General features: G+C 42.0%; 2 protein-coding genes across 3 annotated transcripts in view; one reads left to right on the top strand and one right to left on the bottom strand.

Annotated features, from left to right (window-relative positions):
* Nucleotides 1–21,356, bottom strand: part of MCPH1 (microcephalin 1) — a 190,018-nt gene that overhangs the window by 42,650 nt on the left and 126,012 nt on the right. The gene's annotated exons all lie outside the window — the stretch shown is intronic.
* The window catches only part of ANGPT2 (angiopoietin 2), a 55,015-nt gene continuing 49,139 nt past the window's right edge, over nt 15,481–21,356 (top strand). For both annotated transcript variants that reach the window (XM_012783220.3, XM_012783221.3), the window contains exon 1: nt 15,481–16,229. In XM_012783220.3, coding sequence (XP_012638674.1) covers nt 15,942–16,229 — 288 coding nt within the window. In that variant the 5' untranslated portion in view covers nt 15,481–15,941. The remainder of the gene's footprint in view (nt 16,230–21,356) is intronic.

Consider the following 21,356-nt stretch of genomic DNA (forward strand, 5'->3'; position numbering starts at 1 on the left):
AGTGTTAAATTCTAGAAAAGGTTAAGTGAATTGTAGCCAACACTGAGAAATGCTTTATAAGGCAACCCTTTTTCATTTTTTTTCCTCCCTCAGTTATAATGGTCTAAAAGAGGGCTGGAATGAATTGTGCTCTGGTTACAAGTTTATCATAGATTTGGAGTGTATTGAATACACAACTAAAAGGATTGGGATAAGCAGAGATTAAAATAAAAAAGGATTATCCCAGTAAGAGTTCTTTTCACAATAATCTCCATCTGCTATGTCTCCTTTTAAATCAGTTGAAATATGTTTTGTGGGTGACTTTTGTTTGCATTAACTTCTGACTTTTTATGGTTCGCTAAACCCTAGATTGTGATATGAATATAAACATTTCACAAGGAAGAGGAATTCACATCTCGGACGGGTGGCTGCACCACATGAACTTGAGAGTCCTTCTCCCTCCGGAGCTTCTAATTCTGTAGTATTATTTTACGTATATATATTTTAGAGACAGGGTTGGCCAGGCTAGAGTGCAGTGGCACGATCATGGCTCACAGCAACCTCAAACTCCTGGGCTCAGGTGATTCTCCTCCTACAGACTCCTGAGAAGCTGGGACCACAGGCATGTACCACCACCACGCCAAGCTAATTTTCTTTTTTTTCAGAGATGGGGTCTCTCTAGGTTGCCCAGGCTGATCTTGAACTCCTGGGCTCAAGGGATCCTCCTGCCTTGGCCTCCCAAAGTGTGGGATTACAGGTGTGAGCCACTGCACCTGGCTATGGTATTATTTTTTTTTTTTTTTTTTTTTGAGACAGAGTCTCGCTTTCTTGCCTAGGCTAGAGTGAGTGCCATGGCGTCAGCCTAGCTCACAGCAACCTCAAACTCCTGGGCTCAAGCAATCCTACTGCCTCAGCCTCCCAAGTTGCTGGGACTACAGGCACGAGCCACCATGCCCGGCTAATTTATATATATATATATATATTAGTTGGCCAATTAATTTCTTTCTATTTTTTTTTATAGTAGAGACGGGGTCTCGCTCAGGCTGGTTTTGAACTCCTGACCTTGAGCAATCCGCCCGCCTCGGCCTCCCAGAGTGCTAGGATTACAAGCGTGAGCCACCGCGCCCGGCCGCTATGGTATTATTTTTAAAGTGTGTATTGATTTTGAAATCAATACGTGACTTTTAATTACAAATTCAATGTACCAATCTGAGGATTTCAATTACAGACAAGCCTGGGGTTTAGTGTTGAGAAGTGGTACGTTTGCTCAGACCCTGCACGAGCCTGTATTTGCCACTGAGAAGCTTTCAGGAGGCCCTGCTTAGCCGTAACTCTCCTCTCTGTGGATCACGGTACGTTCGAAATTGTAGATGGCTTCCCTGGGTTACTCTTGGTTGACAGGTGTCCAAGGTATACATCTTCCATGCTGATTTTTGTACTGCTGACTTACTACTGACTATTCTATTTTCTCCACATTGCTGGCATTTTGGTGGTAATGAAATAGTTTATTCTGAAAAAGGGGGAAAAATCAATTACATAGTTTGTGATCTAGATTATATTATAAAATGATCAAGTATTTTTCCCTTTTAAGTATGAAGACATAGAAATGTATTCTGAAAACAGGCAGAGAAAAGTTGAATATTAGTTATTATGTTCTGAAAACAAGCATATTTTTAAGGCCCAAATAAGCACATTATGGACAGGGGTTTCCCAAAGTTTTAGGCTTCAAGCCTTGTTTTCTCACTTTTCTTTTGCCAACTAAAATGTTGTTTAGAATTGATATTGGATAGCGAACATCTGCAGGTTCTGGCTGAATGTTTTCCTAGAAATACCAGTTTGGGAAAGAATTTCCACTCGTTTCCCTCTCCCATGAGCCATCACAGTGGTTCAGGCTCATTCTTCTCACAGATCATGGTCCAAATGTTTATCAGGACGGTCAAGTGTCTGGGAAACAGTGCCAGTATGGTATTTTTAGCTGTTGGTGAAAGGAGAGATCACTTCTGATCTACTCAGTAGGGGAGTGAGGCTCTCCCTAAACATGGCAGGGAAACCCCTCATTTCAAATTCAGAGATGCAGGAGGTATTCTGCTGTCTCATGGGAGAGTCTGCAGGCAAAGCAGACCTGTTTCCCATGACACTCAGTCTCAGAAGGGTTTGACTTTTCTTATAGCTACTTTGGAGGTAGGTGGAAGACACAGATTTTGGATTAATTAGGCTCTGGGTTGCTTAAATCGGTGGTGACATCAATGAGAATCACCTAAAGATCTTTCTAGACTATAAGGTCATTGAAGATGCCCTAATTTGCATCTCCTGTACAATCAGCAAAACATCTTTTACATTTGTCAAACTGAAATTAAGGAATCAACACAGAAAACCAGTAGGATCATAATATTACAGCATTGCACTTAGCCACCTGCTAAACCTGAGCACTGCAGTTTTGAGGCATGTTAAAAATTATCCTGCCTTTAATGAGCAAAGATTTATCACCATGGAAGACATTCAAATGCAAGCCCCTCAGCTTATGGCAGCTGTCCAAGAGCATTTCTAAATACGTTTTGAATAGGGGCAGCCAAGTAAGTGTACACAATCTCGAAAAATTATCTTAGAGGACAACACTTTCTTCTAATTATTTAAGTCCTAGTATATTTATTAGACAGTCATCTGAATCATCTACACATTTGGAATAGGTGAATGTGGTTGCCAGGGACAATCTATTCTGCATCAAGTGCTGTGCATTTGATAATTTACTTGTTTGGAGCTGCTGGGCTACACGTTCAGTGGCTTCGCCCAAACGCACCAGGCCCTGGAGCACATGTGGTGATCGGAAGACAGAAGCCCATTTAAAACATTCCAGCAACATCACAGTGTGGAGAACAGAAGCCCTGAGCAAGGAGGCCGTGGCACGGGCACTGCAGATATTCCAAGTAAGCAGCGTCCAGCTCCCAGGATTAATTCAGCTCATTAGGCCAGGGCTTAGGACAGCGTCACAGCACCCTGGCCATGGCTACTATTTAACATAAGGGGAACCCAAGACGGCTGGGGCTGAGGGAGTGTCTTGCGACCCCTCCAGAGCATGCATGATTCCAGGGGCAGGACTTTCAGGCTCCATGGCCAAGGAAGCCTTGTTGCAGCAGGCAGCTCAGATAAACAGTTTTGCAGAACAGGAGGGGCCTACACTGGCGTCCCTCAGATTTCATCATAGACGCCGTTGCGTTTGTGTGAGCAGGTGCAGCTGAGATGAATGCACAGCGGTCCTTCCACGACAGGAGGGGCAGTCCAACAAGGGATGACCCCAGACTTCAATGCATCTGCAGGTTAGTGAGGATACCAAGCCATCACCAACTAACCTCACAGCAATACCACAGCAGAGGACAAGCTCAGGGGGCCTGAGGTTGGCCCAGCCCCTGTGGGGGCTCCATCCTTCCCGCAGAGAGACAGGGAGTGGTGTTTGGGCGGGGCCTGCATGAAGGACAGTCTTACACAGGTTGAATGCAATTAAAGGAGCCTCAAGACTTTTAGGAAACAGTTTTTCTGCTGCAGCACGAAGTTTTGCACAGTTCGACAGTAAGCTAGCACATTTTAAGCTATCCTGGATTAAGTTTAAGCCCGTAATACAAAGCAAGACGACACAAGATCTGGAAAATGGGCTATGCATCTACTTGCCATCAAATTGGTACTGACTGACTAAAACTATGGTGCTCAAAAAACGGTAGTGTTCAACAGGGACTGGGGGGACACCCACATCTTAAGGAAGTGGCGAGTATTGTTGGGGTGAAGGGATTAACTCTATCCCTTTTTAGGGAGAGGCAAAGATATACATTGCAACCAAAATGTCTAAAAAAAAATCTGTTACTGGGAGGTGGGCAGGTGGAAGGGGGCGGAGGGGGAGGGTATGTACTCACAGGGAGGGTGCGGTGCGCACCACCTGGAGGCTGGACACGCTAGAAACTCTGGCATAGGGGCAAGATATGTAACCCTTACAATATTTGTACCTCCATAATAAGAGGTCATAAAAAACAAACAAACAAAAAAAAACCAAGAGCTGCCTGGACTATTTCCCCACCCCAAGGTTAAACAGGCAGCATAAGAAACACATGGCAGAAGTGTTTGGTGGAGGCTGCATGGTAGTAACATGTTTTAATTCCCTTTCTATTACTAACTATTTTTGGAGGCTGTATTAGTTTGCTCGGGCTGCTGTAACAAAGTAGCACAAACTGACTGGCTTAAGAGACAGAAATTTAGTCTGTCATAGTTTCGGAGGGCAGAAGTCTGAGATCAAGGTGTGGGGCAGGATTGGTTCCTTCCGGAAGTTGCAAGGGAGAATCTGTCTCAGGACTCTCCCCTGGCTTCTGGTGATCACAATCTCTGGCTTGTAGAAGCACCACCCTGATCTCTGCCTTCATTGTCACATGGCATTCTCCCCTCGTCTCTGTCTTCATATGGCATCTTCTTATAAAGACCCTAGTCACATTAGACGAGGGGCCCTCATTATTCCGTCTGACCTCATCTTAACTATTGACACCTGCAGCAACCCTCCTTCCAGACAAGAACATATTCCTAGGTACTGGGGATCAGGACTTCAACACAGGAATTTTGGGGGAACACAGTTCAACCCACAACAAAGGCCCTCAAAGAAATGACAAATCTATGAAAATTCGCCATGCTATAATTGCATCTTATAGATTTTGTTCTATTTTTAATCACTTGCAACATCTTATAGGCACTATGAAGTACCTTTTTACTGCCCAGAGTAGGTCTTCTTTATTTACCCTCATTGTCTGTCTCTTCTGGAGCTGAAGTCTAGATAACAGAACCTGCAGCAGTGAAACTGGCCAAGGGTCACTGATGACAGAGCCACTTTGCTGTTTTACTTTAAATAGAAAAACCCAGATCGCTAAGCTTTATTCAGTTTATAAAGCTGTTCTTATTCTTTTCTTATCCTGTTCAATATTAAAGATCATTTGAGGCTGGTATCGAGATTGATCATGAACATAGGTCTTCCTGCTTCCAGCCCAGATGGCTTTCTTGAGTTCTGACCCACATAATCATAGGAAGGCTCTACTTGGATGTTTCACAACTAATTTAAACTGAACCTGTACGGAGCTGCATCCATCACCTCCCTGGCTGGCTTTCCTCCCCGGAACCTTGAGTGTCACCATCTGTCTGTCCAGCTGCCAGGGCAGAAACTGGAGAATCAGTTATTCTTGACTCTTCCCTCCTGCTGCTTAATCCAATCTTATTTGTCCTGTTTGTCATTCACTGTTGCTTTTTGAATCTGCAGCTTGGTGCCTTTCATGATTTTGGGAAAATCTTCAGCGATTATGTCCTCCAATACTGCCTGCCCTCTTCCCTCTTTCTTCTCCCTCTGGAATTCCGGCTGGACTTTGGCCAGAATCCCGCCTTCCTCCCTGCAAGTCCTTGCCGTTCGAGCCTGGTCTCTGTGCTGCACCCGAGATGACTTCGTCTGACTTACCTTTCAGTGCAGCCAGTCACCTTTCAGGCGTGTCTAATCTTGTTAAACACGATCTTCGAACAGTAAATTTCAATTACTGTATTCTTTACATTTTCATCTCAAACCTGCAAGGTTTTCTCTTCTTTAGTTTTCTACCCCCTTTAAGTGTTTTCAAAATCTTATCTCTTTAAACATGGTAAGTGTTTTGGGGTAGAATGGTGCCCCCTAGAGAAGATATAAGACCTGGCCCCCAGGACCTCAGCGACCTTGTCACTAGGGTTGCTGCACGTGGAACCAGTTCAGATGAGGCCATGCTGGAGCAGGGCGGCTCTTAATCCAATATGACTGTGTCTTTTTAAGAAGACGGCCACGTGAAGACACGAGGACACACGCAGGAGATGCCACGTGGTGGTGAAGGGGAGACTGGAGTCCTGTGGCTGCTGGCTGAAGATCACCAAGAATTTGGAAGGGGGCGAGGAGGGCTCCCTACAGGTTGCAGAGGCCAGAGCCCTGCCAGCACCCTGATCTCAGACATTTAGCTTCCAGAATTGTGAGAAAATAAATTTCTCTTACCCTAAGGTACTTTGTTACGGTGGCCCTAGGAAACTAATACAGTAAGGATGGTTATTTTAATAAAATGTGGCTGATAGCTTCCATATTTGAAGTTTTTGCCAATCTGTTTTTCCTTATTCTTTCTGCTGATTTTTGCTAATGGCACTGTGTTTGCTTGTGTGCTTATTTATTTTTGTGAGTTGTTTGTCTTCCCTGGGAAGTTGTCCGTAAGAATTTTTTGAGGCCTACGAGGAAGGTGCCTTCTTTCAGAGAGGTTCTCATTTGCTTCCACCACAAACCTTTGAGGGTTGGGGGGATTGATATTATCAGTCTGGGACTATTTTAGAACAATTCACTGTGGTTTTTGTATGACCCCTAACTTGTGCTGTAAAACTAAAAACGGTGAGCTTGTAGTCACAATTCTCAGGGATGGGTTCCCCCTTTCTGGTTCTGCTTAATGTCACGGTGCATTTTCTTGTATTCTTCTGGAGGGGTGGGGGTGGGCAGGTTTAATCCTGCTTCACCTAGACACTGCAGATAGAGTCCTCCTGGAAGGCAGTCTCTCAGTGGCCTCTCCTGTCTGTGTGGGCCACTCAGGACTTGAAAAAAAAAAATAGGCTAAGGTTTGCTAGGTTTGGCAAATGACTCAGGGAAAAGCTATTTAATATTTCACTTCACTCTGCCTTCACTTAAATTTGGGCCTGATATTTGCTTTTTTTCTTGTCATTTCATTGATGCTTTAAAAATGATTCTTAAATTATTTTACCCAGCATTTTTAGTTGTTTTAAGTGGAAGAGTCAATTCCAATACTAAACCAACCCCATTACTGGAATCCCCATAGCCCATTAGTCTAGAAGGCCTACGACTGACTGTCCCTCTAAATATTCTCCAGCTCTGTGTTAATATCCCAGCCCAGGCCGACATAGCATCTGACCTGAATTACTGTAGAAGCTTCTGCTCTGGTCTCCCTGCCTCAAATCACATCTCCTCCACCCGTTCCTGTAACTGCAGCCTGTCTTGTCAGACTGTAAACTTGCTGCCAGCAGGACTGGGTCTCTAAATTCACTCCTTATGAAGGCAGACAGTACAGACCTGTACTTTTTCTGCCATCACAATAGTAATAAACTTATCACCAGAGGATACAGAGAAAGCTTGTATCCCTGTGTTTGCTAAATGAATGTTTAAAAATATTTTTTCACGGTGTGCATGTGTGTGTGCATCAATGTTTAATTTCTGTATATAGTTTAATGTTCTTTTTCATTAAAGCTGGAAAGCATTCCAGGTTATATTAGCTGTAGTTAACTTAGGTTTTAAATTACCTATCATTTCTATTAACAACTTTAAACAACATAGATAGTTTTGCCTGTCACTTGTTATGAGACCAGCAGAGGGAGACAGTGAGTATTACAAGTGGGTTTGATATTTGCATTCTCAAATGGGTATCATCTCTTGCAGATTTTTGTTTTATTAATAACTTTCATTGTAGCCATGTAAGATTTTTCGATATATAAATTTAAAAGGTAGTTGAAATGTGCATGAGGATTTTTGGGGAAAGTACTTATTTTTTTTTTCTGTAAATATTCTACTAGAATAGTTTTGCGTTCTCAAAAAACATTGTTGAATTTTTTTTTCTTGAGGGAAACAGATGTCAGGAACTTGGTACCTTAATACTGCTATAAATGTCCTCTTTTTACAGTCTTTGTACAATTTACTTCCTTTTATTTTTTCTTTTGTATCAGTCTTTCTTTGACTTTAGATCCTCTCCTTGAAATGGAACATATTGGGGAAGTACGGTTATTATTAATGGCATACCAAACAAATCACTTGAGATAGCAGTTAAGAGAAAAAGTGAAGAATATACATATTAGATTATTATGGAAGGTTTGAACCATCATCGGACAGCTAAGATTCACAAGGGGACAAGAATGAAATGGAGTATTTTTATACACTTAAAGCAAACATCACTTTCTTTTATGTATAACTATTTATTATAAATCTAATAAAATCCTTCAAAAACTACTTTTTGTACATATAACTCTGTAATCAAGCCTAATTTCCCACAGGAAGATTTTTTCATATTAAGTCAGCCAGATGGACAGGAATACCAAAAGAAGGTCATGTGCTTTTTTTTACTTTTTTGACATAAGCAATTTTATTTATGTTAACCTATAACCAAGAGAGATAATATATCTTAATGTAAATAGTATATACGACATTTTTATCTTTTTAAAAAAAGTTTCTCAATAATTAAGATAAAAATTTTTATAAATTTAGATTAAATGAAGACTAATCTAGTTGGCATTAAGCCACTTTCAAATAAATTCATTCTGTAAGAAATTTAGACAGTTCTTTATTAGAATGGTTCTGACAAAGACTGGGCACATTTTTCAGAGGCAACAGAGTCTGACTTTTCTACAATTATGTTGAAATGGATTTAGGAACATTTGATGTAAAATTATAACTAATCAACCCACCTCAATATCTAATGAAATATTGTGTTAGTTAAAGGAAAGATTTTATTTTACTTAACACAGGTCACGGGTAAAAGAGTAAACATTGACATCAATCCATTGAAAAAAATGTTTAGCATTTCTTTCTTTCTTTTTTTTTGAGACAGAGTCTCATTTTGTTGCCCAAGCTAGAGTGAGTGCCGTGGCTAGCTCACAGCAACCTCAAACTCCTGGGCTCAAGCAATCCTACTGCCTCAGCCTTCCAAGTAGCTGGGACTACAGGCATGAGCCACCATGCCCGGCTAATTTTTTTTTCTATATATATTAGTTGGCCAATTAATTTGTTTCTATTTATAGTAGAGACAGGGTCTCGCTCTTGATCAGGCTGGTTTCGAACTCCTGATCTCGAGCAATCCGCCCGCCTCAGCCTCCCAGAGTGCTAGGATTACAGGTGTGAGCCACCGCGCCCAGCCAGCATTTCTTTCTACAGGGAAGACAACAGGACACAGAATTACTGGCAGAAATATTATCAGACTGATGCATTCATCTATTGTTTTAGAAGTTTATCCATTGCCTTTTAAAAGTTGTGACTTTCATCTTTTTTTGGCATTTTTGTGATGGGAAGATAAAATATTCCATAAAAATATTAAAGAATGAAAACATTTAAAAATCAAACAGCATTTGGAGAAAACTTATATAACTGGAGAATTATATAAAGTAAAATATTCCAAAAAATTCAAAGAATTTATGGCGAAATCTTATCCAAGTTACTAGTAAATAAAAAGCTCTTCCTTTCAAATTCCTTAAAGTTACATATGATATACAACATGGCTTTAAAATATAAAAAGTTGTTTAGCAGATGTTACCCTGGTTCATGGCAGTGTAAACTGTAAAAGATACAGGAATCTTTTAAGTTTCCTTGAAAAAAAAGTCTGTCCTTTCTAAATGTCATTCAGACATAATTTTGTAGTAAACACTCAGATAATTAGAATGAATGAGTACTTGGAACTTGTCACCTAAATAAGAATGCCAAGCACCTGAGAAGTCACATGAACAATAAAAAGATTTTCTCATATTAATAACGCCGATCCTTCCCTCAGTATGAACCCACTAACAGTTTCTGTGGTTCTGTGTCAAACAGAAGTTACGCAGCTGCGAGGAGAAGATAATCGTCAGAGATAAGGCTATCTATCGTTGCATCGGTCCTCTAATTCTCTGCACTTACTCTATCTACTCGGGAATGAAAACACAACTCGTAATGCAGGGGAAGCGGCTGTTTCCCAGGAAAGGAAGTGGCCTGAAAACACATCTGGCAAAGAGCTTTTTCTCCTCCTTTGGCAGTCAGATACTTATTTTAACAAAATATACATTTCTTCACCTTTCACAAAGGTGAATGCTATGGAGCCAACGCCCAATTCCAAGCGGACGGCCTTTAATTTATACTCTAAATATACTGGCCCAGCTATTTTTTTGTCAAATGCTATATTTAATTGGAACTAGAACAGGAAATTGTGCTATACTAGGCATCTTACTTCATCTCAGAAACTTTCTATTCCAAAATGTGCACCACACCGTTCCAGCTATCTCCATGGGATGAAATTAAAGAAGCAAAAAAAAAAAAAAAAAAAAAAAAAAAGCAGAAAAGAATCGTTTGAACCCAAACAATGAAAATGTATATGTAAAGCTTAACTGATGCACTTAGACAATACGTTGGATTTCCGGGGAATCTGTCCTAAGCTATCACAGGATGTGACAATTTGACGTCGATTCTGCATTAAGGAATTGGTTTCTGCACTTGTAATAGGACGGTCCCGGTCCACAGATGCCACAGGTCTGTGATGCGATGCATGGCAGCTTCCACACAAGACCCAGTGGCCCCAGCTCAAGATGACCAAAGGCCACAGAGAGTCTTTGGCAGTAAAATGGATTCTGTCACTAGGGATGTGTGTTTGTACTGCACAGAGGGGACAGCCAGTACTAAGTGGCGATAAGGAGGTTGAGTTTTGCCATGTTAAAATTAAGGTAAAATTGTTGCTTTAAATTCTCCTTAAATCCACCACTTTTAATGTAAAAGAAAGACATACAGATGCACTTGGCTCAGGGAATTTCTGTCCTCTCACCTCGAGGAGCCTTGTTTTCCTTATCTGCTGCATCTACCTTACATGTTTATGCATGTGTGTTTATACTTTTCTTCCTTTTCTTCTATCTTTACAGTAACTTGAAGGGGCTTTCCTTTGGTACTTTTTTTCAAATTCCATGGCTGGGAATTATTTTTTACAGCATTCTAGATTCAGGGTTTAATATTAATTCAAACTGATGAGCAGCTTTGGAGCATGGTAACAGCTGACAAATAAAACGCTTTTGCAAAATGGCTCTGGACAGCAACTGTGGTTCTTCAACTCCAGTTCCACATATATCAAAATGGAGCAAAAACAGAGATCACCTGTGAGGCATCTAAACGAATCACTATTATAATGAGCCTTTCAGAAAGATGAATTTTTTGGCCTGTTGTGGCTGCTTATTTAGTTCTCATTAATTATTACATACGATTTGGGTGGAAAAAGTAGCAAAAATAACTTTTTCTCTAACAACAGTTGTATGTCCAGTGAACTTTCTAATGGTTTCCCTATATAATGACTGACTTTTATTAAGCCAATTTTAAGCTGGGCACAGGGAGAGAGGAGAGATGGCCAAGATGTCTCAAACTTCCCTCCCAACTCTAGCCAGGCGCCCAAGAGTCCCAAGTGTGCCCATCTGCAAATGGCTAAAATCGAAACACAGTGTCCCAGCTTCATTTTTTGCAGTATTAAGGCACTAAAACTTCCTCATCTACCAAAATGTCATTTTCCAAAAATTAAAGCCAGGCTGGCAGAATAAGCCCGCCCCAGTCACCGCCTCCGAAGCCTGCGGCGGCGATGGGATAAGGACAGCAGACTCCAGCAGGTGGGTGGTGGGCTGATGTGCAGGCGGGAGATTGGCTCAGGTGGGGCTGCCCAGGACCGAGTGAAAACAGCCCCAGCACAAACTACCCTATAAAGGCAGGGCACCAACGTGCCTCTAGGTACAACTTGACCACTTTCCGCATGTTTTTCAATTAGGCAGGGCATTTTCAAAACACGCAGTCACGGGTATTGTCGGCATGTTCTAGGCTGGGAAAGCAACGCCATCTCTGGCCCTGGCTCAGGTTGGTGGTCCCACATCCATCCCTTGACCTGGTTAAATACCGACTATTAAACTGGCCCACTGGAGAACAGCAGAGGTCCCGTGGGTCCGCTTGCAAATTCTGTTTGGCAACCCACAGCTGGGGGCTGCCCCACTTTGCGCTGACTTAAGGTCGGCATCCTTTTTTGGTTTCTGGCTTCTGTTACAGCCACACAGATTGCTCTGGAGGACCTGGGGCCTCTGTGAGGCTGTGGGGTCTGATTCCACCACCCAGATAGTAGCAGGTCTGTGCCACCATGGACCTGCTCTTCAGGGCTGGGTGGGCAGAGAGGTCACAGCCCTCAGGACACCCTTGGGTGCCAGGGCCTTTGGTGTAACAGGGCAGAATGAAGCAAAGGGGCCAGTCATGGAAATTCTTTGTAATATCGATCTCTTTCTTTAGGGGTGTCAGCAACTGGTCTTTTTAGTTTTACAGGGAATGAATGGGAGCCTCTGAAATGTTAGGTGACGACATACAATATGGGGGGAGAAAACAAACATTATTAGGAAAATAACACTGTGCACAGGTGTTCAGCAGAACTGTTAGGGGGGAAAAGTGGCTGGGAAAGCAGGGTGCTTTTGGGAAGCCTGCAACAGTATTTCTCATTTTATAGCCTCACCTGCTGTAAGCTATCCTGTCTGAAAGTCACTGAAGAAAACCCAAGATTTTCCTTGGAAATGAGCAGTTCGGGGACCCGCAGTCAAGCCCGAGAGTGGAGCAAGTTCTGAGCTGCCTTTGGCCTCTTCCCCCCAGGCCTGGGTGGGAGGGAGCAGGAAGGCCTGGCCCACGGCAACGCAGGCTCCAGGCTCCTTGGAGGGTCTCCAGCTGGCTCCCCCAGGCTGTGCTGGCCAGTGGCCTTGCGGACCCTGTCTGACCACACCAGTGTCTCTGCTACTCCTGCAATGCAGCCTGTGCCCTCCACTGGGGCCATTTTCCTAGTACTTCTTCCCCACGTTGCATTTCATATCTAGCTTCGAAGAGGCACTTTCTCTTTGGGCAATGTTCCTGCCCCTTTCCCTGGCATGTCTCATGCTTCCCCGTTCTGAACGGAGCCTCACTGAGGGCTGAGGCAGCGGGGAGCTCCCAGTTCATGCTGGCTGTGCATGGTGGATGACCCCTTGCTGGCCACTTCCTATACCCCTGGCAGACCCCCGTTCTAACTTGGAGGTCAGTAAACTGCCACCCACGCCTGGTTTCCAATGGTCTGTGAGCTAGGAATCGTTTCTATATTTTTAAATGGTTGGGGAAAAAAATCCGGAGAAGAATATTTCATGCCATGTGAGAATTACGAGGCATCTAAATGTCAATATCCATGAATAAAGCTTTACTGGAACCCAGCCACGCTCGTTCACGTATGTGATGTCTAACGGCTGCTTTTGCGCTACAACAGCAGAGTTGAGTGGCTGGGACAGGGCTGTAGAGCCCAAAGTATTTACTATCTAACCCTTTATAGAAAAAGCTTGCCGGCTCCAGGTCTAATGAGAGCTTCTCCTGACTCTCGGGTTCTAGTAGTTTCCATTTAGGGATCTACAAAGAGCTGCTCCTTCCATGTTCTGATCTTGAGGGGCCAGATGAGGACAGGGTCCATGCCACCTGCATGCCCGACCAGGGTCCCCCAGGAGCAACATCATCTTCCTTCTGTGTGCACTCACAGATCTTTCTCTTATTGCACCCTATTTGTTTATAGGTCTCTTTCCCTCCCTACACCATCAGCTTCTGTAGGTCAGAAACCCAGCGGTATCAATCTTTAACTCTAGTGCCCAGCAGAGTGTCTGACACAAAACTGGTAGACAAAAAGTACTCGTGGTATGTCCTATTCCTGTTCCTTCCTGTTAAACCATCCTATTTGTCTGGAGCACAGTATGCAACATCAGTACCTTATAATATGCTTTTTCAAACAGGAAATAAATTTTGAAGAAAAAATTTGCACCCTAGGCTACTGCTTCACATTCAGTCAGAGAACAGCACAGCTGCACTATGTGATGTCAGAAGAACTGATTTCTGTTTAATGGAAAGTGCCTATAAAGGGGGAATTAATATTCCTATATAACATTTAGGATTAAATATCATCTTAATCCCAAAATCCCTACAGAGAAAGGATGATCATTGTTCTACAAGTAGGGAAACTGAGGCTTAGAGAAGTTAAGCATGTGCTGGAGGTCACACAGAACCAGGGTTCTAACACAGGCCTAGTCTTCAAGACCTGTTATATGTAATACATGCTTTCCTCTACGCTTCACTGTCTGAATAGGCAGATTTTCTCCAATATGTTTCCTCAGTGGAAACCATGTACCAGGAACTTGGTGGAATCAAACTCTCTCTTATACTAACGTGACCCTTCTAGGGCATGCATTCCAGCTTTCCCATGCCAGAGAACCCTTTCTCAGAAGACGATCTGTGCTGCTTTATTCAAATATTCAATAGCAAGATCTAGGGATGGGTTTAATATTAATGACAATGTAGTGCCAAGTATAACTGATAGAAAATAAAAATATCTATGATTTCGATCGATGAGAAAGTCACAGATATAGACACTTTCGATTGTTCACTATTCGTAGATACAGGAAAGTCTGTATTTCAGTTACAGCTTAGTGAAAAAGATATATATATTTGTTCCATCCAAGCTCATGAGCCCCATGAATTCCGTCTATGGACTTCAGGTTAAGAGCCCCTGTTCTAGAGGTAATTTGGGAGTCAGTCCATTGACGGGATGAATTGTTTAAAAGGTCTAATTAGGTCTCCTGAAAAAAGATCCAAGGAAAACAAAATTAGATGTACTAATTCTACAGTTACCTATGAATTAAAATCATACTTCTTTAATTCTCTGCAAGTTGGTCTTGCATAATACAGACTGATACTTGGCTTTCAAGGGTTGACGTGGTCCATTAAGTTAGTGTACCAGATATTCTACCCTCACTGGGAATAATAAATCTTGTACACTGAGATAAACAGATCACAGCAAAGGCTGGAAGTTTTTTCCCTACATACGCTTGGGCTGGTGAGTTAACATATTGTTAATCTCTGAAGTATTAAGTTTTAGTTGTTAAAGGAAGTAACTTGTAGGACTTACAGAGCCATAGAATTGAAATAGAAATATCTTGGAAGTTAGTGCAACCCGTGAATTTTAAAGGTAAGGGACACTAGAGCTTAATTAAAAAGGAGAAGTGATTTGCCAACACTGCCTGGGACTAATGTAATTGATAATACATTACAAAATGATGCGATCTGAACAAATCCTGATGTTATAAAGTTTGTGTTCCCCTCTCAATATGCATTTAAATTCTGATTTCTCCATAGTAATTTAATGAATTATTAATCAGTCCAGTATATTGTGAGTTTATTTTGAATCCTGAAGTGGCTATTTTGTTTAAAATAAATGTCAGAGCTCAGAAACTGACCTTCCTAACGTGATTTAACAAAGTGAGATCTTCCTGCCAATCTCTTAAAACGAAAATTTTTTGTAACTTAGCTGATAGTTCAAAAATCAAGTAATACTGGTGAAACTAATTTTCCCCATGCAAAGGCATAGAGTTTGCAAGAGCCAAACTTCTTCCTCTTTATTTTCAATAACAAAAATAAACCAAAGTCCTGACATATTTGTAGTATTTTTATTCCTAAAGGAAAAAACAGGAACTTTCATTGTACTTTAAAATTAAAGTTATTACCTCAGATATTTTGCCAGCTTAGCACTGTGAAATCAGTTTCAGACAAAAGAGACCAACCGATCTCTCTAGGAAATACTTAATTAGGGTGGTGCCTAGGAAATGCCCAGGGGTGCTGTAACTGATCAGTTTTTTCCCAGAGGGTTTCTGCAATATACAGTCCTGGCTGGACAGCAGGCATTCTGCGCTGATTTTTCCTGTTGCCTGGCTAGTGACCCCCTACAGGAAGATAACGGGTTAGCCAGGAGGGCGGAGCAGCTCGCTGCACATGTCTGGCTGCTTATCAACTTATCATATAAGGAAAAGAAAGTGATTGATTCGTATACTGACACTGTAGAATCTGGGGGGAGAGAGAGAGAGAGAGACAAAGGAGCAAGAAGGCTGCTCTGTAAAGCGAATGCTGCCCTCCCCAGCGAGCAGGACTGCTCTTCCCACCACAATCTGACAGTTCACTGCATGCCGCGAGGGAAGGCAGCCTTGAAAACCAAGTTTGCCACTGGGGAAGGAGGAAAAAGAAGACTTTCGTCGATGGACCCGGCCATGGCAGCTTAGCCCTGCCTTTCAGACGGCAGCTCAGGACTCTGGACTCGAATGTGCCTTGAGGTTTGCTAAGCTGGTGGTTTATTACCCTGAAGAAAGAAAGAATGTGGCAGATTGTTTTCTTTACTTTGAGCTGTGATCTTGTCTTGGCCGCAGCCTACAATAACTTTCGAAAGAGCATGGATAGCATCGGGAAGAGGCAGTACCAGGTCCAGCACGGCTCCTGCAGCTACACGTTCCTCCTGCCGGAGACGGACAACTGCCGCTCTTCCTCCAGCTCCTATGTGTCCAATGCTGTGCAGAGGGACGCACCCCTGGATTACGATGACTCCGTGCAGCGGCTGCAAGTGCTGGAGAACATCATGGAAAACAACACGCAGTGGCTGATGAAGGTAGGAAAAAAACAGGCTGATTCTGGGCACAGCTGACGCTACTAAGATCAGCTCACAGCTTGGGTTTTAACAACCAAAAAAAAAAAAAAAAAAAAAGGGATTAGAGCTGGGGAGCTGCTTGCTGGTGCTCTGGAATGAATGATCATTTCTTTTATTTTATCCCAGGTGCAAAATAGTCCCAGGGTGAAAAGGGAAAAGGATCGTATGAAAAGAACACCAGAATCAATATAGAAAAATCTCTAAAATTAGAAATCTTTACTGACAAAGTAGAGGAAATGCACTGCTCTGTGAAACTGGTGTGCTGTTCTGTTTGTTTATGTCCTTTAAGCTCAGCAGCATCCATTCCCAGGGGCGCCCTAAGCTGGCCACAGGCAAGCGAGGGAGGCTGTGAACAGCCTGGGAGCCGGGAAGAACGTGACAACCCTGTTAGGACCTATGCACGACGGACAGAGTAAAGTGCTTTACCAATTTCCTGAATTTATTTACTGAAATAGATTGTGACTCTTGGTAAACGAGAGGAAATTAAATAAAGCAGACCTCATGTTTCTCAGAATCTCAGGGCTCTGCCCCGAGGGCTTGCCATCTGGAGACGGGCACGTTCCCCAAGTCCCTGCAGGGACTCGGCACTGTGGCCCCAGTGCTCTGTTCCAGCAGCTGGCTCTGAGCGTGTCCCCACGTGGGATGCCTGTGCTCAAGTTATGCCACGGCGGGGCGGTCTGACAATTTGTTCTCCCGGCTAAGGTGATTCCGCTGTTTCATAGACTTTTTATAGAGATGGTGACCAAAATAGGATATTGAAAGCTCTGTTTTTCTTTCAACAGTGATCATTTTAACATGTAAATATGGGAACTATTCGTACAAAACCCCAATGACTCTGGAATTTTCTTATATAGACTATGTATATATTCTAAAGGATGTTTAAACAAGATGCATAAATAGATTGATCAGTAAATATTGTGACAGGTGACATTGCATTCACAATGCTTGCACGGCAGAGAACGTGATTATTTAAAGCCATACAAAACCTTTTAAAAGTTAGTGAGCCTCATTTAACACTTCCCCCCCCCAAAAGTATAATTATTTTCTCAACCTTTCATTTCCCCGTTAGCTTTTTGTTAGAACACCTTATCTTAATCTCAGAATAGCTCTTGGCCCCTAATCTGTGTTTCTCATTAACTTCCCTACCTTCAGAGAGGAAGCGACTAAGCTATTGCTTGCGCTGGGCGCCTAAATGAATGAATGCTCCCAGCACCACCGTTCATTGTGACAAGGGGTGGGGGGAATCGCTTCAAATCAAAGAACAGAAAACAATAAAAACTTGCCAAAAAGATCTGTCAAATATAGATAATGTAATATGAGTCATTAGCAATGTCTTTATAAGCTCCTGGCTAAATTTCTAGTATGTGTCTCTCCTTTCCTGGGTCACTGTAGCGTGCTTTTGAAAATCTTCCGATAATTCATAGATGTGCAAATACTAACGCTAAGCTTTGAAAGTATGCGGCAACACAGGTTCAGATATGTGGAAGGCAGACTGTATCCCAAACATCTGCTTCACTCAGACTTCCTATTTCTTTGCAAATTGTCATGCTCGGGTTTAATAGCCTCCCCGTATCTACCCTGGCATGGGTAACAGCTAACAGAGTCGCAATGAGGGATGAAAGTCACATCGTAGTAAACATTCTATTCTGCCCCACCGGCAAGTCATCTCCTAAAATAAACACCCACCACACATAAAAGAATGTTTTGCCAAATGCAAGACTGCTAAATTGCATTTGCTTAATTAAGCCCACACTAGGTATACCTGAAATACCCCATAAGCGAAGCTCACATTTCTTTCTTAAACGGCCCCTTTCTCTTGGGTCTTTGAGATAGCATTTAAAGATGGAAAAGGACAAGGAATTCTACACGAGGTTGACCAAAATTTCTTTCTTCCAGGTTCAATTAGTAAATGTTTGAACAGTAGTAGAACAAGGGTATTTTCAAGAGTCCTTCTTTAGCTAAATTCTGTTTCACCAACAGTGACTTAATGTTTATCTTTTCTCGGGCTCAGCACCTGTTCTTCCAGGCCTATCTCAGCGACTGGTGCACCTGAGAAGTGCAATTTGCTCTCTCACCCCCTCGCTTAGGGGTTTCTGGCTTGGGAATGAAAGCAAAAAAGCAAATAGAAAACCCACTTAAAAAAAAAAAAAGAAAACCCACTTAAAGTGACTAAATGTAACCTTTCTGCTTGTTTTCCCTTCTGTGTTTTGGCACCTGTGATAATAAACACTGCTTTTGTATTAAATGAAGAAAATAATAGATAATGGAATCTTAGATAAGCCACATAATAAAAGATCAACATCACAGCTTAACACCTATTGATGGGTTAGCACAGAAAGAAGCAGCACAATTCTGTGTTTTTCATTGTTTGACATATTTTCTTTTGGGCTGTTTTTTTTTCCACCCCCATACTTCCTTTCTCTCCCTGATCAACTAAAAATGAAAGAGGGAAAAACAAAAAACAAAAAAACCCAAACCCAACCAAAACACCTCACCAAAAAAAACATTTAAACTTTAAAGAAATTTAAAAACTTGTCAAGAAGGAAAATAAGACCAAGCTTCTGGTTAATTTTTAGGGCAAATGAGTAGTAGTTCAACTTCTGAGTGGTTAGCATAGCCCAAGGAGCTTAGTCTAAGAAAGCTGTTTTGCACATCATTCAAAAGATCCTACTCTGCTGCTTTAATCTGCCAGGCAAAGGAAGTGTCAGACTTCTGAATGAATGCAGAGGAATATGAATGGAACAGGACTGGGGAAGGCTCACATGCTGTGTAGAGGCTAAACAAGGATGAGATAAATTAATAATAGCACACCAAACACACAGGACCTTCTCTTGCTAATCCTGCAACTGTTCTAAACCTCTGTCCTGGGGGATATTAAACAAATACACTTTATAAAAACTCACAAATAACAAAGCAAAGTGGATTGTATTTTGCTAGAAGACGAAATGGATTTTTTTCCGATAAGAGGAAATATGGAAAGGAAGTAAACAACTATTTCACGATGATGGATGCCTTATTTTTATAAGCAACTGTAAACCCTATAGAAACTTTTTAAAACAGAATGATTTGAAAAATAAAGCTAATGTCTATTAAACTGATGCAAACATTTCCTTTTTTTCAAAAATGACACAAGTACAGGCTGGAAACTGTAAACTTGAATTGCAATCCTTCCTTTAAAAGTGTTAATACATCCTTTTAATAAAGTGTGAGAGCTACCTACCACTCATTGATTTATGTATAGGAAACAATGTAGTTATGCTCGTAGAAACATAATTCTGGTCAGTGGGAAAAACTGATCACAAGTGGCTCACAGACAGCTCAGCTCACCAGCCCCACCCTGCCCTAGCCAGGGACTGTGCGTGCATGTGTGTGTGTGTGTGTGTGTGTGTATGTTTAATCACATGTGGCTGTAAAATGCTAGCTGGCTGTATATAAAAAAAACCAAACCAAAACAAAAAAACAACCCTCCAAGCCCCAGAGACTGATTCATTAAAGGAAAGAAAAAATCCCATCATATCCCTAGTCACTGGTCTCTTGTAGTACTGAGAGAAGAACCACTGCTGTACTCCAGTGACTGTATCTTGCATCATGAAATATGACTGTGTTTAATATTAGGAGCAAATTTTGTGTATCTAGATAAGCTGATTAACTTCTTGAGAATGCAGGAAAATAACTGCTATTATATTAATTACAGATTAATATTGTTATAGTAAGGGAAGAAGAAACAAAGTTTCACTAAGGTAGGGGAAGTGCAAAATATTTGTTTGAAAAGTGCGCCGGCCCATGATGCTTATTTTAATCCATAAAATAACTGAAATTTTGTATATTTGTACCTGAAAACTGTTCAATTCAACCTTACCACCGTGTGGATAACTTAAAAAAAAATCATGAAAGTAAGCTAGGGGCAACGTAAAAAAAAAAAAAAAAGTCAAATGATTAAAATGGCAGAAAATAGGAAATAGATTCTCCTCCCAATTTTCAGTCCTTTTCTCTAAGATTAGCACCTAGAGATTCATACTAGCCCTTTATTGAGACAAATTTAGTATGGAAACATGGCTCTCCTTCCTAAAACATGTACAGTGGTGGTGTACCATGATCAAAATCTTTCTTGGATCACAAATGACAAGTTGGAGAGAACATTTTATTTAGGGAAAAAGAGCAATATTTGAAAGACTGAGGTAGAGGAATTAAAGGGGTATGTGTGTGTCTGACCAGGAGAGACTGGAAACCCACCTGTATGGCATCAGTCAAGGTGAGGGAATGGGGCAGTGCAGGGAATGATTCTAATGACAGGGATGAAGGGAGGTTGTTTACATCCCTCCTTAGTGGCTTTGTGGATTTCCTGCATTGAGATCGAGAGGGTATACGCAATGAATGTATGGAATGTTTCAAGTCAGGTGGTTCAAAATTTGCAGGATATTTTTATTAGTGACAACGAGAACTCAGCAGGCAAACTATCCTTTCTCTCTCTATGTATAAATGTGGTATTTGCTCTATACAATGGAGCTTTTAAAACGGGCTTTGTTTGGCCAACCGATGAGGTCTACCCCAATAAGACTACCCCAATAAGAGCCCACTGAGGGAGCCGACGGCTGTTCTGTTTTCACGACATCCTACCTTGACTTGAAGGGATCTGCCGGTCCTCTGATAGAAAGAGAGCCACTCATAGGAACATCATAATAGGGGTAAGCACTGGATCACTCTAAAGCACTCGCCACACCTCACACCTCATTTGGCCTCAAGAGCATCTCTAGAACGCAGGTATGGCAGAAGCAATCCTGTCTGTTTTGTGAAATCCTTTATAAGCATGGGCCACAATAACACCAATGTGCTCTGCATTTCAGCAGCGGTCTCCTAGGGATCTCCTAGAGGGAAAACAAACACGGGAGAGCATGCGTATCCCCTCCTCTGACGCGCGCAGTTTACCACGGGGCTGGGAGGGCTGCAGAAAACTGTGACGGAAGTGTTGAGAGGAGCGTGAACAAACACGATCCGTGCTGAAGCACGGCGTCATTTCTCAGTTCCTTCATGTGAGAGCATGAACAGCATGCTGCCCCCCACTACCCCTCCTGGGGGGTTTCCAGTTCG

The sequence above is a fragment of the Microcebus murinus genome, chromosome 24 (genome assembly GCF_040939455.1).
Source record: "Microcebus murinus isolate Inina chromosome 24, M.murinus_Inina_mat1.0, whole genome shotgun sequence".
In the NCBI taxonomy this organism is placed as follows: domain Eukaryota; kingdom Metazoa; phylum Chordata; class Mammalia; order Primates; family Cheirogaleidae; genus Microcebus; species Microcebus murinus.